The sequence below is a fragment of the Geotrypetes seraphini genome, chromosome 10, assembly GCF_902459505.1.
Source record: "Geotrypetes seraphini chromosome 10, aGeoSer1.1, whole genome shotgun sequence".
NCBI classification, from domain to species: domain Eukaryota; kingdom Metazoa; phylum Chordata; class Amphibia; order Gymnophiona; family Dermophiidae; genus Geotrypetes; species Geotrypetes seraphini.
The window spans coordinates 97,616,768-97,634,112 of record NC_047093.1 but is presented as its reverse complement, the minus strand read 5'-3'; the positions used below and the strand labels follow the sequence as shown (position 1 = coordinate 97,634,112).

At 42.4% G+C, this 17,345-nt stretch overlaps 1 protein-coding gene across 5 annotated transcripts in view; it reads right to left on the bottom strand.

Annotated features, from left to right (window-relative positions):
* Positions 1–17,345, bottom strand: part of ABCA2 (ATP binding cassette subfamily A member 2) — a 602,913-nt gene that overhangs the window by 14,076 nt on the left and 571,492 nt on the right. For all 5 annotated transcript variants that reach the window (XM_033959792.1, XM_033959793.1, XM_033959794.1 and 2 more), the window contains one exon: positions 13,462–13,599. In XM_033959792.1, coding sequence (XP_033815683.1) covers positions 13,462–13,599 — 138 coding nt within the window. The remainder of the gene's footprint in view (positions 1–13,461; positions 13,600–17,345) is intronic.

Below are 17,345 nucleotides of genomic sequence, written 5' to 3'. Positions count from 1 at the left end.
TGGGCTTTGTGGTACCTAGTTATGTCTAACACCAGCTCTAGTAGGATACGTATTTCAAATCTGATATAGTCTAATCACAAAATAGAAAATAAAATTATTTTTTTCTACCTTTTGTCGTCTCATCATTTTATTCTTCAAATCATGTTGGTCTCAGGCGCTGGTCCCTGTTTTTTGTTGTCGTCTCTTAACTCACTTGCTAGGGTCTCCTGACCATTTGACATTTCTTCTTTCTCCATGCTCACCAGCCATCTTCTATCTCTGTGTATGTATTGTTCCCCATATTCAGCATCTCCCTTCGCTTCCTAGTATTTCCTCTGTGCTCATCTCCCTGCCTTCATCATCTCACCAGTCTATGATCCCCTCCCCGTGTAAAGGGAGTGGGGAAAGAGAGATCCAGGGTGCATCTCTCCCACTTCCTTTACTGCCACATCTAACATTTATCCCTCTCTCATCCCCTGGATCATGTGCAGCATTTTTCACCATTGCCCACCAGCCCCATGTCCAATGTTTCTCCTTCTACTCCACTCAGGATTTTGTAGACTTCAATCATATCTCCCCTCAGCCATCTCTTTTCCAAGCTGAAGAGCCCTAACCTTTTTATGTTCAAAAAATTTTAATGACACCACACAAACAAAAATCAACAAAACATTACAAATATGAACACTTGTCCCACAATTTGTATTTTCACCCCATAACCCCCCTCCCAACAACAATAAACATTTGCAAAAGAACCGCAACTCTACCAAGAAACAAACCTACAAGAAAGACCCCCCTCAAAAAATACAGAAAATTAGCAGAGTATAATGAGAAACTAATCCAAACCCCACACCCCACCAAACCCCGACATATACCTACATTGTATTGGACACCACAAGTCTAGCCCCCAAAATCAACAAAGCAGAGAACTTGAACATTATAGCTTAGGCAAATAAGCAGAAAGGATCAATAACAGTGAACCCCCTTCCCCTGCCCCTCAATATCCACCCAAGAACCTCCAAACCTTCAGAAGAGAATAAGATAAGCATTTAATCAAAACTTAAATAAACTATAAACTATGAAGAAAGAAGCGAAAAAGAAAGAAAGAAAGAGAAGAGAAAAACCCAGCAGTAGATGAAAGTCACAGTTGAACACCAAACATATGCAAATCTTGAAAGCTATCGCTACAACCCATTCAAAATATCACTGAGAGCTTTATGACTGAGAGATGATATATAAGGCCTCCAGATTTGAAGGAAGTACTTCTTCTTCTTTGGGGTAGATCCAGCCATCATACGTTCAAGTAGCAACAAAGCATGCAAACAGTTCCTCCATGCCCACATAGAGGGTAATCTCCCCTACCCAAACTGCTAATATTTCATTCTTGCCAAGTAGGGCTACCTTCCTCATAAAGAGATGGGCTCCTTTCTGAGGAAGACAAAAAGCTTCATATTTATCTAATAACAAACCGGCCATGGACATAGGGATAGGACTCTGTAAAAGATGTGCCACATAATTCACAATTTTCCTCCAAAAATCCCTTATTTTAGGGCATGACCAAAAAGCATGAATAAAAGAATGGATGTGCTGAGAAGATTTTGACAATCTAGAGATTCACTATATCCAGAATAATGCAGCTGATCCTGGGTAAAATACACATGTAACACTAGACATTCTCTCAAATCAGCACTGACCGATATGCCTGGAATACGCCTTATCAGGGCAACTAAGTTTAAGGAAAGCTCAGGAATTTGTGCATTCTGGTTCCATTTATGACACAACAAAGCTCTATCAGCTGGGGCAACCAACAAGTGTAAATACTTGTGAAGACCCGATATGGTTAAACCATTTTCCTGAAACTGATCCACCAACTCCCTAAATCTCAACTTAATGGGAAAAATGAGATCAACACGATTCAAAGAGCCTACATAATGCTATAATTGTTTGTAAGCAAGAAAGTCCCTAAGTTGCAGATCAAATGTGCCCCAAAACTCTTCCCAAGACTTCAAAATCCCATCTTCCCAAAGAACATGAGACAGCAAACTTGCCCCCCTCTGTAAAAATTTGCAAAAAGTAGCATTCTCAGACCCTGGCAAGAATTGCAAATTTCCAACCAGTGGCAATATACTAGAGGAACGACAATTACCCTGCCATAACTTCAACTATTCCATCCAAACTATCCAAAGCGATTGGAAAAGTAAACTATTTTTAGCAAACTGGGGGAGCAGCGGAGACGGAACGTGCAATAAGGAAAGCAGACTCCAAGGTGACTACAACACCAATTCAAAAGACTTCAGTGTAAAATCTTGTCTATCAGAAAACCATTCACCCAGAACATACATTAAGGAAGCCAAATTATAGAGACAGAGATTAGGGATGCCCATGCCCCCCTGTGACCAGTTCCCCATAAAAATTTAAGTGCCACTTTGGGTGTACAGTGATTCCAACAATATTTAGATAAAAGGGAAGCTAATTTTCACAAGTCCTTTTATAGACGCCAAAAAGGTAGCAACTGCAAAGTATAGAGCCACTTTGGGAACAGCGTCATGACGAAAAGATGTATACAACCATGAACAGAAAGCGGTAGGGCAGTCCATCAAGACAAACAATCTTCAGTATATAGCAATAAGGCATCCATATTTGTTCTCTATAAAGTGGATATGGACAAGGTCAATTGAATTCCTAAATAACGGAAAGAGATGGTAACCCAATGAAACAGGAAAGGCCCCACCCAGTGTAATCGAACGTGTGGCAAGTGAGCTAATGCCAAAGATTTATCCAGATTTAAATGAAATCTGGAGAAATCACCATACTCGTAGATGCTTTCCATTAAGAACCAGAAATGAGGTAGACTGGTCTCTAATATGAACCAAGAGATCATCCACAAACGTCGAAATAATAAATTCTTGGTCCCCAATCCAAATCCCCTTAATCTCCGGATTAGATAGAATGTCACGGATAATCAATCTATGAAAGAGAACAATGTGCTCTAGATACATGGGTATAATCCCACTCTCCAGGATGCAGCACCCGCCAAACATCCAAAACATCTAAGGCTATACAGAGCTTAGGTAGCCCTTTCCTAACATCCAGGCGATCGGTAGGCAATGGATGGGATTTATCAATAGTTGGGTCATTAACCTATTTGAAATCCCCACCCAACAAGAAAGGCAAATCCAAACGAGGAGCTAAGAACACAACCAAATTATCAAAAAATTTTTGGTCATGATTGTTGGGGGCATAAATATTACCCAGGATTAGCTGCTGGCAAGCTAGTGTAACTTTAGCCAAAATGTATCATCCCCCGATGCTGATGTACCTCCAAATTTATCCCTTTTCAAACTAAAATAAGCACACCTGCCTTTTTTGTATCAGTGGGAGCTCCCAATTGATTTCCCACCCACCATCTCTGAAATTTAGCATGTTCATGGGCAAGTAAATGAGTTTCCTGTAAGAAAATGAGCTCTGCCTTCTTACGATTGAGGGCCTGAAAAATTTTTTGTCTCTCTTTACTGGCGAGTTAACCCCATTAACATTCCACAAGATGCAGCGGAATGGCATTAAGGTGGCTGAAAAAGGAATATAGGAAATTGAACAAACCCAACAGATGTATCAGAGGGGGCAGTTCCAGCCTCCACCACCCCCCTCAAGAAAAGACACGCGTCTCATCCACAGCAGAAACAATCGGAAAACAACCTGCAATCCAAAAGAAAAAAAAGAGAAAACCAGAACAAGAAAGAGAAAGAAAAAGAGAAAAAGGAAGAAAGAATTCCACAAATAACCACCCAAGACCTCTTAACCCCTCCCCACATCCCACAGAAATACCCAACCTCCCCATTAACCCCTATCACAATGTCCAGAGAAGGACTTAGGAGATACCCCCAGGTATCCCTCTTCCCCCCATGCTAAGAAAAAGCAAAAAAAAAAAAAAGCAAATGGAAACCAAGGAAAGAAAATTCCAACACCATGGAACAGCTCCCAGATCAAGACCAGCAATAAATGAAACCTAATACCAAGCATAGGGAACAGGGTGTGAAGAGCTGAAACTATAACCTCTGCTATCATAGTTTACCCTAAATATTCTCAGGGAAAGGGTGACCATCTGAAATACTCTAACATTCTTGTGACCGTTCTGCAAAACCTCTGCAGCAATGTGTGCAAGCCGGTCTGCAGCATGGCCAGATATCTCAAGTGTGTGGCACTAATAAACATGTACAGAAAGGCAGTAATTACCTGACTGGATCAGCACACATATTTGCAACCATGCAGGCCCCAAGGCCCAATTGCACTGCAAGGCTAAGTGCTTAGGTTGTTATCAAAAAGTGGAAGTGAGTAGCCAACAGCTTGCGGTATCTCATAATGTCAGCAAGCTGAGAAATGGTCAAAACCACAAATCATACAGTTCTCCCTACTTCCCTTATGTATTGGTATGTCAGGTCTGTTTGTGTTGGTTTTAGTTTCTTACCATCCATTTGTATTTTCCTTGTATGTATCCTTTACTATACTTATTGTAGTTCTCCCTACTTCCCTTATGTATTGGTACATCAGATCCATTTGTGTTGGTTTTAATTAATAATTAAGACCCCGTTTTTAATTGTAAATCACTTTGAATTAATGATATTGCGATACATCAAAATTTTAATAAAACTTAAAACTTGAGACAAAACCAGAATCTGGTGTCCCCAATACATAAGAAGCAACAAAATAAGCACATCCTCTGCACAAAGCTCAAAATCTAAGGCAAAGTAAACAAAACCTGTACCCACCCAGCATATAAGGGAAAATACAAAAATAAGGAGTTCCAACAGTGTATAAAACAAAATAATAAGATCCCCAGGAATCACAAGGTAAACCCCAGTCTCCCAACAGACCCAAAAATCTAAAGCCCCAGAGACCCACAGAAGGGCACCATCACAATGTGAACACAGCTGAGGAATGCTACTGACAGCCAAATAACCTACACTCGCTAAGAGGCGCCCCCCTCTGCTTAATTCCCCAAGCACACCCAGCACATAAAAAATCTGGAAGAACAAATAAAAAAGCACTATGAAACATAAAAAAATGAAGCTTCCAGCCTCTGCAAGTCCCAGACAATCTGCAGCTCTTCTAAGCCGTATGGTAGAAGTCAGTGGAGGCTCCAAGCAATAGACAAGGCAACCGGCCCAGCCAGAATGTTCAAGCAATTCCCCGATCCCCTGTCCAATACTAGGAAGACCACAGCCAGGTGTAATAACAAAAAACCAGCTTCCATGATCAAAAAGAGCAAGGCAACCAAACCAGAAAGGCCAAACTCACTTCAACCAACTGGTTGGGAGGGACCCGGCATCTGTCTAATGAAGGTGGCTGCCGATTCTGGAGTATCAAAGAGGTGATTCTTCCCATCATAAAAAATTTTCAATTTGGCCAGATAGAGCAGTGCTAATTGCACGTGTTTACCATGCAATTCTGTGCATAAAGGAGAGTAGGCCTTCTGCAGCAGACATACCCGAGAATAATCTTGGAAGAACAAAATAGTTTTGTTAACATGCACCCGGATCATGCACAATATATCCACCATGTGGGCATAATTTAGGAGCTTCAGGATCACAACCCTTGGCTTGGTGGGAGACCCACAAAACGTAGATTTCCTCTTCGTGATCTGTTTTAAAGATCATCTATCTTGTCCTCCAGGTTCCATATCTGCACCTCGAACTACTGATATTGCGAAGTAATATGTTGTATGTTGTCTTACACATCGGAGATTCGCTCGCAACAAGTTGAAAACTCCCTTTAATGCTTCTAGGTGGACATCTACAACTTCCAGTTTCTCAGTACGTGCTTTCAGTGACAATCTCAGAGATCTACATGGAGCTCACCGAGCTCTCAGTTAGGTCAGGCTCAGGTACCTCAGTTACCTTCGATTTATCTTTTTCTTTTCGCAGCGCTTAAGATGACATGTCCAAGCCACTCTCTCTCCCCGAAGGTGCCGCTATCTACCCTTAACAACTAGAGCTAAAAAGTATAAACTTTAAGTACTTGCCTCGGTAAATTCTATTGAAAAAGGCATGTGGGGTTCAGGTGCTAGGAGCGTGCACATCTTCCCGTTAGCACCACATCATGTGACCTCCCCGCCCTAACTTTTTTAGTCTTTCCTTATGCGAGAGGCGTTCCATCTCCTTTATCATCTTAGTCACTCTTCTTTGAACCTTTTCTAGTGCTGCTATATTTTTCTTGAGATAAGGAGACCAGAATAGAATACAATACTCCAGATGAAGTTGCACCATGGAGCGATACAGGGGCATTATAATATTCTTAGTCTTGTTAACTATCCCTTTTTAAATAATTCCTAGCATCCTGTTTGCTTTTTTGGCTGCAGCCACCAGCGCTCATTGGGCAGAAGGTTTCATCGTATTGTACTTTTCTTGGGCGCTAATCCCCAAGATGGACCCTAGCTTCCGGTAACTGTGATTTGGGTTATTCTTCCCAATGTTCATCACTTTGCATTTGTCCATATTAAGTTTCATCTGCCACTTAGACGCCCAGTCTTCCAATTTCCTAAGGTCTGCATGCAATTTTTCACAATCTGCATGAATTTTAACAACTTTGAACAGTTTAGTGCATCTGCAAATTTAATCACCTCACGTCGTTCCAATTTCCAGATCATTTATAAATAAGTAAATGCCCTTAAATGGTTATTTATTGAAGGTCACCTTGGAGGAGGAATCCCTCGCCCACTGTCTGATCCATAGAATCCTAAGGGCGGAAATGGGAAAAGCACACATTTTGCTTACAACTCTGTAAAGATCATACTGAGCATCAGTTGCATACATTCAACATCCATCAGATAGAGCTTTGCCATGGCTTTGGTCACCTGAAGGGGCCTCTCTGTGAGCATTCTGGCAATGTCTTGATGACAGGGAAAACAGGTGGTCTACGAGTATGTGTTGTTCATAAGTGAGTACCATGTAGCAGAAGACTGCAGAGTCTCTATCTTTAAATCCTGGAGGGATTCTGTGATCACCTCCAACAGCATTGAAGGCTTAAAACAGCCTGTGCACAGTCAGATCCTCCTCAAGATCAGAGGCCTCCACCAGATCCAGTTCCCCTAGAGATGGATTCTGACTGGGAAAGTAAAGGCATTGAAATAGAGCCCACTTCATCTCAGTCTTCCTCAGACTGGACCGCCCCCGTCTTATGCATGGCACTGTTGCTGGGGAATTGTGCTCTTGGGGGGGAGGGGAACCCCCAGAGCCAGCAAAACTGCGATCCCTAAGGGTTCCAAGTGCCCTTATTAATCATGTAAGATTCAAACATCATATTGATGAATTCTGGAGGAAACCTCTGACCGGGACATCTAGATAACACCTGTGGACACTCACGAGCTTCTTTCTGGGGTCTTATGGCAGCTGCACTTTGTTGGGGATTCACTTGCATTGCTTCCCAGCTCAAACCTGGACTTTCTTTCTGGCCCTTGCAACTGCACTTTTTTTCTTGGCATTAACACCTCCCGAGAGACCAGAGGAGGCAAAGCCAGTGGTTTCTGCCCCCCCTCACCTGCCACGTGGCACGTAGAACATGGACAATCCTCAGACTGCAAACTTGGCATGAATCCAAGGTATCCTGCCCTGAGAAGTCCATCACAACTGTTTTTAAGCAAAATCGAGGAATTTTGAAGCAGATAGAGGCTTTTATTTTCAAATCGGGAAATCCAAGATAGCTACTGTGGCAGAGATAGTAACATAGAAACATAATGGCAGATAAAGGCCAAATGGCCAATCCAGTAGTACCAAAAATGGCCCGGAGGAGCTTCACTGGGGTCAAAAACTAGCGATTTTGAGATTTTAGAGGTGGGATAACCTAATTCTAACCCCAGAACCCAAAAATGTTGATTTTAAAGACCCTCCTTCCCAATTTTGTTACTCACTATGCCATGCTATATGCTGGGAGCTGCTGCAAACAGTTTACAGGGAGAACCTCTGCTTCAACAAGTCTGGAATCTGGACTGCTTGTGATTTTGGACTGCCACTCGGGCCCAACAAACTGACTGGAGACCTCAACCACCATCGGACCTCACACATGCAAACTGGGATGGGAGGTGTGTGAAGTAAAGCAGTAGGCCCCAATCCTTGAGCCATGGAGCCACTCAGCCTGTGCTCAAGCTGCGGATGAATTGGGAGAGAGCCTTGCTCCCAAGGGAATGGTCCCTGAGCCCCCCAACTTTTAATGCAGGCTGAGCAATGGTCAGACCACACTTGGAATACTGTATCCAACACTGGTCTCCATACCTAAAGAAGGATATAACCCTGCTAGAAAGGGTACAGAGGCGAGCCACGAAACTAGTAAAAGGAATGGATAATTTGAGCTACAAAGAATGCCTCGGAAATCTGGGACTGTTCTCCCTCGAAAAGAGGAGACTACGAGGGGATATGATAGAGACTTTCAAAATACTAAAAGGATTCGACAAAATAGAGCATGGAGCACCCTTATTCACATTGTCAAATGTGACACGAACAAGAGGTCATGGACTCAAACTGAGGGGCGGCAGGTCCAGGACAAATGTCAAGAAGTTCTGTTTCACACAGCGAGTGGTGCACGCTTGGAATGCTCTCCCGGAGAAGGTTGTGACGGAGGCTACCATTTTGGGATTCAAGCACAAGTTGGATGCATACCTTCTTGCAAATCACATTGAGGGATACGGGTAATCAAGGTCTCCATCAGGGAGCACCTAGCATTGGCCTCCGCATATGCAGGTTGCCGGACTAGATGGTCTGATCCGGTGAAGGCGTTTCTTATGTTCAAGTGGGTGCACTGCAAAGCAGTCTGCCCCTTGGAAGCAGATCCTCAGTCTCAGAGTCTGCGCTCTCCTGCAGCCACAGCTGTCTCAAGAGTGTGATTCTCTGCAGCACCGAAAAATCTTGCACGCAGCAAAGAAACCCAAATTTAATTGAAAATAAACATGAGCAGGGGGTGGAGCCAGAGTGTTGAGGAAGATGGCTGCATATGCTGTAGTCTCTCTTTCAAGCTAATAATTAACATTTTTGTTAAGATGACGGAATGCTTTCTAATTTTATTTTTTACCTTCTTTGGCCCTATTTTGATGAATAAGGCAATCCAGACACTCCTATGAACTGAAGACTTTCAGAGGGTGATCTGAGGATTTTGTTCCTCAGACAAGTTCAACTGGTGAGCATAGTGGGAGGTGAGCTATTTGAATAATTTCTATGGAAACAATGCTGTGCTAGGAATGTGATGCTGACTGACAATTTTGCGGTGAACTTTCTGAAACTATACTGCATATTTGACTAAATCACTGAGAGCAGTCGCTGAGCTCATCAGGCAGTGTGGGAGGCGAGTGGACTAGGTGAGATAGGGTGTCTTTCGAGGGTTGAAGCAACAGTGTCACACTGGAAATAAATTAGTCCCTAACATCGAGGTCTTCCTAAACACGAGATTTTTTTGGGAGAAGCAGACCTGAGAGCTTTGCAGGGAAGGCCTTGACAATTGGAAATCAAAAATTGCAGAGAAGGCTTTAACAATTGAAATTAAAGAACTTGAGGTGATGTCATGGCAGCTGTGGTGGAGATCAGATTGTGTCTTTCATGTTGCAACACAAAAATGGAGACTGCTAGCTCTATTATATTTAAAAACGCAATAAGATCATTATAAAATGAAGACTGCTGACCCTATCTCATCTTTAAATTTGACAAAATTATTGTAGATCTCCACTCTGAGACTGTGAGAGGCTGATGTGACTGTTGTGAAATTTAAACATGTCTTATTCTTCTCTACGGATAAACAGTCTGACACAATTTGGAGACTGTACTTGTAATCATAGAAACATAGAAAGATGACGGCAGAAAAGGGCTTCAGCCCATCAAGTCTGCCCACTCATCAAGTCTGAGTGCTAATGACCCAGTTCCCTAGCTCGACCCCCGTAGGGATCCCACGTGGATGTCCCATTTATTTTTAAAGTCGAGTACACTGGTGGCCTTGACCACTTGCACCGGAAGTTTGTTCCACTGATCCACCACCCTTTCTGTAAAGAAATACTTCCTGGTGTCACCATTAAATTTCCCTCCTCTGAGTTTGAACGGGTGCCCCCTTGTGACCGAGGGTCCCTTAGGGAAGAATATATCGCTTTCCGCCTTGACACGACCTGTGATGTACTTAAACGTCTCAATCATGTCTCCTCTTTCTCTACGCTCCTCAAGAGTGTAGAGCTGCAGTTTGTCCAGTCTTTCCTCGTATGGGAGACTCTTGAGTCCGGAGACCATTCTAGTGGCCATTCGCTGGACCGATTCAGCTCGAAGCACATCTTTTCGGTAGTGTGGTCTCCAAAATTGCACACAGTATTCCAGGTGAGGTCTCACCATGGTTCTGTAGAGCGGCATTATGACTTCAGGTTTGCGGCTGATGAAGCCTCTATTGATACATCCCAACATTTGCCTTGCCTTGGATGAGGCCTGCTCCACTTGTTTGGCAGCCTTTATGTCTGCGCTGACGATTACTCCAAAGTCCCCTCCTTTCTGTTTCATTTTAAGCGGAGGCTACAAGAGCCAAGCAAATATATAATTCCGATGTTGGAACTGAAACTTTTCTGAAATGGTGTGTTGTGATCCTGCCACCACGCAGAAAAGCTGAATCACAGTTTTTTTAAAAATTATTATCAATCTCTGACACATCACAGATCTACTAATGCTCATTTGATTTTCCTTGGTTCTAATATGTAAAATATAAACTGCCAATGATACTTCTTCATAGAAGATAAGTGAGCGTATCATTTAATCAGGGCAGGATTAAGTCGTCGAGGGCCCCTAGGCACACAACCAGACTGGGCCCCCCTGCCCCGCCCCACCCCACCCCACCATACGCCCAGGCGGAAACAGGAAGCTGCGTCAGAGGGAAGCTTTGGGCAAGCAGCACCGCTTGCACAATTACAGTTCCCGTTGCCTTTCTTACCCGCATTGCTTGCTTGTCTTACTTTTGGTCGATGGGCGGAAGGCCGCGTTGCCGATTGGGAGGGGGGCCCGCATTGCTGATCGATGCTGGAGGGGCCCATCGCCGTTTGGAAAAAAACAATGTTGATGCCCTCCTTCATCGGGCCCCTCTGACCATTTTGGGCCCTAGGCACGTGCCTACTTGGCCTATTGGTTAATCCTGCCCTGCATTTAATTATAGATTTAATGCAGAAAATTCCTAGACGTCAAAATGCTTCTTGCAGCAACTGGTCCAAGAACTGACAAAAGGGGGAGCTATTTTAGATTTGGTCCTTAGTGGAATGCAAGGCATAGTACATGAGTTAACTGTGTTGGGTCCGCTGGGAAACAATGATCATAACGTGATCAAATTTGAACTGATACTGGGAGTGACGTCGCAAAAGAAATCAACTGTAGAGGCATTTAATTTTAGAAAGGGTGACTTTGATAAAATGAGGAAAATGGTTAAAGGAAGCTAAAAGGATCAGTTGAAAAGGTTAGGACTATAAACCAGGTATGGATGTTATTTAAAAACCATCATGGAAGCCCAGACCAGATGTATTCCACGTATCAGCAAAGGTGAGGAAACGAGAGTTGGCGTAGTTAAAAGGAAAAGTGAAAAAGGCTATTAGAGCCAAACAATCATCCTTTAAAGAATGGAAAAAGGATTTGAATGAAGAAAATAAGAGACACAAGTTAGATGCAAAGCATTGATAAAGAAAGCTAAGAAAGAATATGAAGAGAAATTTGCAAAAGAGGCAAAAAAAAACTTATAACAATTTTTTAGGTACATCAGAAGCAGAAAACCTGTGAGGGAATCCATGGGCCCGTTAGATGATCAAGGAGCAGTAAAAGGGGTGCTCAGAGAAGATAAGGCCATAGCGGAGAGACTGAATGAATTCTTTGTTTCGGTCTTTATGGAAGACGATGTAAGAGATCTACCTGAACCGGAAATGGTTTTCAAGGGTGATGATGTGGAGGAACTGAACAAAATCTCGGTGAATCTGTAAAATGTACTAAGCCACATCGACAAGTTAAAAAGTGATAAATCACCTGGGCTGGACGGCATACATCCTAAGGTACTAAAAGAACTCAAACATGAAATTGCCACCCTTCAACACTTATTGAGAACTACTTTTAAGAAGCGACCGTCCCTCCCCGTTTGTTCCTCCTCCCTACCCTCTTAATTTTTATTTTTAACTTCAATGTATTTTTGAACTTCCCCTCCCCTTGGCACCTTCTGTATCAACCCCCCCCCTGTTGTCTTCATCCTAAGTACCGCCCCGTTTTATTTTAATTATTTATTTTAAACTGTAATTTTAGAATTGTAAACTGACCAGATGAAATTTAATGTGGACAAATGCAAAGTGATGCAAATTGGGAATAATAACTCAAATCACAGTTACCAGATGCTAGGGTCCACCTTGGGGGTTAGCACCCAAGAAAAGGATCTGGATGTCATTGTAGACAATATGATGATACCTTCTGTCCCATGTACGACGGCAGTCAAAAAAACAAACAAGATGCTAGGAATTATTTAAAATAGGGATGGTTAACAAAACTAAGAATGTTATAATGCCTCTGAATTGCTCCATGGTGCGACCTCACCTGGAGTATTGTGTTCAATTCTGGTCTCCTTATCTCAAGAAAGATAAAGTGGCACTAGAAAAGGTTCAAAGAAGAGCGACCAAGATGATACAAGTGAATGGAACTCCTCTTGTATGAGGAAAGACTAAAAATGATAGGGCTCTTCAGCTTGGAAAAGAAACCTGAGGGGAGATATGATTGAAGTCTACAAAATCCTGAGTGCAGTAGAACGGGTACAAGTGGATCGATTTTTCACTCAGTCAAATATTACAAAGATTAGGGGATACTCTATGAAGTTACAGGGAAATACTTTTAAAACAATTACAGTAGTAGTAGGAAATTTTTTTTTCACTCAGAGAATAGTTAAGCTCTGGAGAACATTGCCAGAGGTTATGGTAAGGTGAATAGTGTAGCTGGTTTTAAGAAGGGTTTGGACAATTTCCTGGAGGAAAAGTCCATAGTCTGTTAGTGAGAAAGACATGGGGGAAGCCACTACTTGCCCTGGATTGGTAGCATGGAATGTTGCTACTCTTTGGGGTTTTGGCCAGGTACTAGTGACCTAGATTGGCCACCATGAGAACGGGCTACTGGGCTTAATGGACCTTTGGTCTGACCCACTAAGGCTATTCTTATGTTCTTACATGAATATAGATTGCAACACACTAAAGGTAAACCCTATATTGTAACACTGTGAATGTAAACTGTTCTGAGCTCTTTGGGGAGGACAGGATATAAATAAATAAAGACCATACTATCCATGAAGACAACCACCAAGCTGAAGAGTACATTAATATTATGGACATACATATAAGCATTTTTTTAAATGGTGCAGGCACATTAAACAATGGTAGGCCCTTTTTCTGGCTTAGGGCCATCTCATTGCTTTTGAACTGTGCTCTTCACTCTCCCCCCCTCCGCCCTCAAATCAGTGTGCAATACTTACATTATCCAAGGTGGTCTGGCTCACAGAATAGTCCTCAATCCCCAGGACATCCACCACTTGCTCCATTTTGCTGAACACCAGGGCAAGCGAGATCTGCTCCGACTTTAGCTGGTACTGCACCTTTGTGTGGTGTCTCTCCTACAGAACAAAAAGAGTTGGCTACTAATACACCTCCCAAACACAATGACGTCACACTGCCATTCTCTTCAACGTGTGAATATTTCGGTTCAATGTTGCTGATCATGCTTCAGATGGTGGATCATATAGCCATGTAGCAAATGCAGACTTTTTGGTCATATTTAATAAGCAAAGATGTATAAACTAGTCAACTTTAAAACCACTGAAGGCTTATCAACAACAAGGTAGAATGTTCATCCTGAGGAACAAGAGGAATGACTCAAAGTAGGAATGGAAGGGATTAAGGGGAGTAGTGTGAGATTTTATTGTTCTAGAAGCCCACAAAGATCTAAAGGAACTGCTAGACCTGAAACCCTCCCAGATCACATTTTATAAAGCAGTTCTTAATCACAATGACCTAATATTGCGAGTGCCTCTTTCTCTAGTTGTTGAAAATTTCTTCCCACCACAGTCGCTCCTCAATCTTGTATAGATAACACCAGTATAGTCGGCAATCCTGTGATCAATGCTTCCATACTTTTTTTCAATGGCAGGAGGAGCATGTTTGCTTCCTGTACCAGACCAACAGGTGCTCTTGTGATAATGAGGAAAATGGCTATAGTAGTGCACACTACGTAATCCAGTATATGTTTATGTTTATAAATATTTGATACTGTATACTGTCTTTTAGTAGGTAAAGTAGAAAAATAAAATAAAAGCAAAATAAAAAATAAAGGAACTCCAAACTATTTTAAACAGGAAAGAATTAGTAAGAAGTAAAGTAAAGCAGCAGGTAGAATGGGAGGGGGGGAGAGTGATATGAAGTAGAGAATGACATGGGGAAAAAATTTGTCCCTGTCTCTGTGAGCTCGGTCCCCGTGAGCTCAGTCCCCATCTCCGCCCCGTCCCCGCAAATCATCTGATCCTATCCACACAAGCCTCAAATAGTTTTATATTGAACTTATTTTATTAAAGTATAAAAAGAAACAGTATTCTGTACAATTGTCATTTTATAAATCTAAGTTCTGGCTGCTGAAATAGAGGAAGAAATCTTCAACTGGCAGGGTTTTGTTTATAAATGCTTATCAAACTTTCTACAAAAAAAGAATTAATATTTTTCAAACAATGCTTTAATTTAAATATTGATTAAAAACATCACAATCAATATACCATACAAACTTATAAACACAGGATGCCTAGAATTCTCCAGCAGTGCTCCTAAGTTGAAATAAGCAGTTATCTAAAAGTTCTAACAGTCCATCACAATGAAGGAGTACTTATCTCTTAAAAGTTCTTATCCAAAATTCTTGTTTCCTGAAGTCATCAGATCATCCTGGGCTCAGCTGCATCTTCCAAAGTGCTCAGTGCTCTCACACAAAATTGCAAATGAAAAAAACCATAAGTGAAAAAAGTTCATTCAAAAAAGCTCAGTTTTAAAACAGTCATAATCCAAAATCATTTGCAATTTTTGTGAGAGAGCACTGAGCACTTTGGAAGATGCAGCTGAGTCCAGGATGATCTGATGACTTCAGGAAACAAGAATTTTGGATAAGAACTTTTAAGAGGTAAGTACTCCTTCATTGTGATGGACTGTTAGAACTTTTAGATAACTGCTTATTTCAACTTAGGAGCACTGCTGGAGAATTCTAGGCATCCTGTGTTTATAAGTTTGTATGGTATATTGATTGTGATGTTTTTAATCAATATTTAAATTAAAGCATTGTTTGAAAAATATTAATTCATTTTTTGTAGAAAGTTTAGAAAGTTTTTGAAAGAATTAGGTATTATGAAGTAATACTCCCATTGTAGTGTGTGTATAAATGCTTATCAACACAACTACAATACTACTTTATCCTAAAGCAAAAAAAAACAACACAATTTTTTTTTTAAACCTTTGTTGTCTGGTTTCTGCTTTCCTCTTCATCTCGTCATTCTTTTCCTTCCATCCACTGTCTGCCTTCTCACTGCCTCACTGTTTCTATGCCTCTAACATAAAATGTTCACCTCTCTCTCTCTCCCTTCCCCCCCTTCCCATTGGTCTGGCACCCATCTTCTTCCCTTCGCTCTCCCCATAGTCTGGCATCTCTGTCTTCTTTCCTCCCATCTTTTCTTCCCTCCCCCAGGTGGTCTTTAGCATCTTTCTCCTCCTTTTCTCCCCTCAGATCTGGTATCTGTCTTCCCAATCCAGCATGTACTCTTTATCTCCTCCTTCTATCCAGTAAGTTATCCCCTCTTTCTCTCCTCCCCACTTCCCTTCAGCATCTGTCCACTCTCTCCCCTCCCCACTTCCCTTCAGTGTCTTCTCCCCTCTTTCTCTCCTACCCACTAACATGCAGCGTCTGCTCCTCCCTCCCCTCCTCTTCTCTCTCCACTTCCTTTCAGCATGTTCCCCTCTCTCTCTCCTACCCACTTCCATACACGCGTTGCCTCACTTATCACACCTCATGATCACATGGTCCAGCAGCCCCCCTCCCTCCTTTCTCCCCTCCCTTCTGATCACTGCGGTCCAGGCATCTCCCTCTCTCCTTCCTTCCCCTCACCTTTGCTGGCAATTTTCATTTTTCTGTCTCCGAGTGGCCCGAGCCTTTTCTCAAGCCGCGAGCGGCTGCCCTGAAACTTCTCTGATGCAACTTCCTATTTCCGGTTGCATCAGAGAAGTTTCAGGCAGCCACGTGCAACTTGTGAAAAGGCTTGTGCCGCTCAAAGACAGAAAAATGAAAATTGCCAGAGAAAGTGAGGGGAAGGGAGGGAGGGAGATGCCCGGATCACGGCAATCACAAGAAAGGAGGGAGGGGGCTGCTGGACCATGTGATTGTGAGGAGTGATAAGTGAGGCAAGACATACAAAATATTTTACTACGGGGACAAGGCTATTCATCGCTCCATGGGGCAATGAATGGCCTTGTCCCCGTACTCGCAACAACCAGTTTTTTTCCTCCCCGTTTCGGTGGGTTACCCGCAGCTAGACGCAGATAACAGTCACTGTGTCATTCTCTAATGTGAAGCTGCAGTCTTAACGGTGACCTAGGACTCAGTTGGCACTCAGAGAGCTTGTGAGAATAGGTAAGTCTTGTAGGCAAGATCCAAATTTTTTGTAGGAAGATTCAGAGCAAAGGGAGAGGAAGGAGAGGGAATTCCAAAATGGTGGCACAATTCTGAAGAACACATTCCTTCTAGCTAATTCTAAATGAGTTTGAAGTGGGGATGATGAAATGATGATCCTGAGTGGATTGGAAGGTCCTGGACCTAGATGCACTAAAGCCAGTGATCATCGCTAAATCTGTTTTAACAGCTTTAGTGACAATCGCACTTGCCAACCTAATGCCCAAAACAGCTCACCACATGTTTCTCTCCTCGATCACCCATTTTCTGATCTGGCCATGCAAATTATCTAAAACCCATGCAAACTAGCCAAGTGGTTGATGCACTAGTTTTAGTGATACCAAAAATCTAACAAGTCTGCCTGTTTTTGTTTTTAAATTTTTTTTAATGGCACAGATATTTTACATGAGTTACACATGCAAAATATCTTGCCCATTAAAAAAAGAAGAAAAAAAGCCCACCCCAAAGACCCCCACTGAATACAGCACTGGGAATACTCCCTGCGCTACTGAAAATTGGCAGGAGGGATACCCATTCCCTCCTGACATTTGACCCCACCCCTGTGCAAGAAAAAAAATAACAAGCAAATAGCAAGAAGGATGTCCACTCCCTCCTGCTCTGCCAACCATCTCCCCCCATGGCAGCAAAATAGCAGGAGGGATGCCC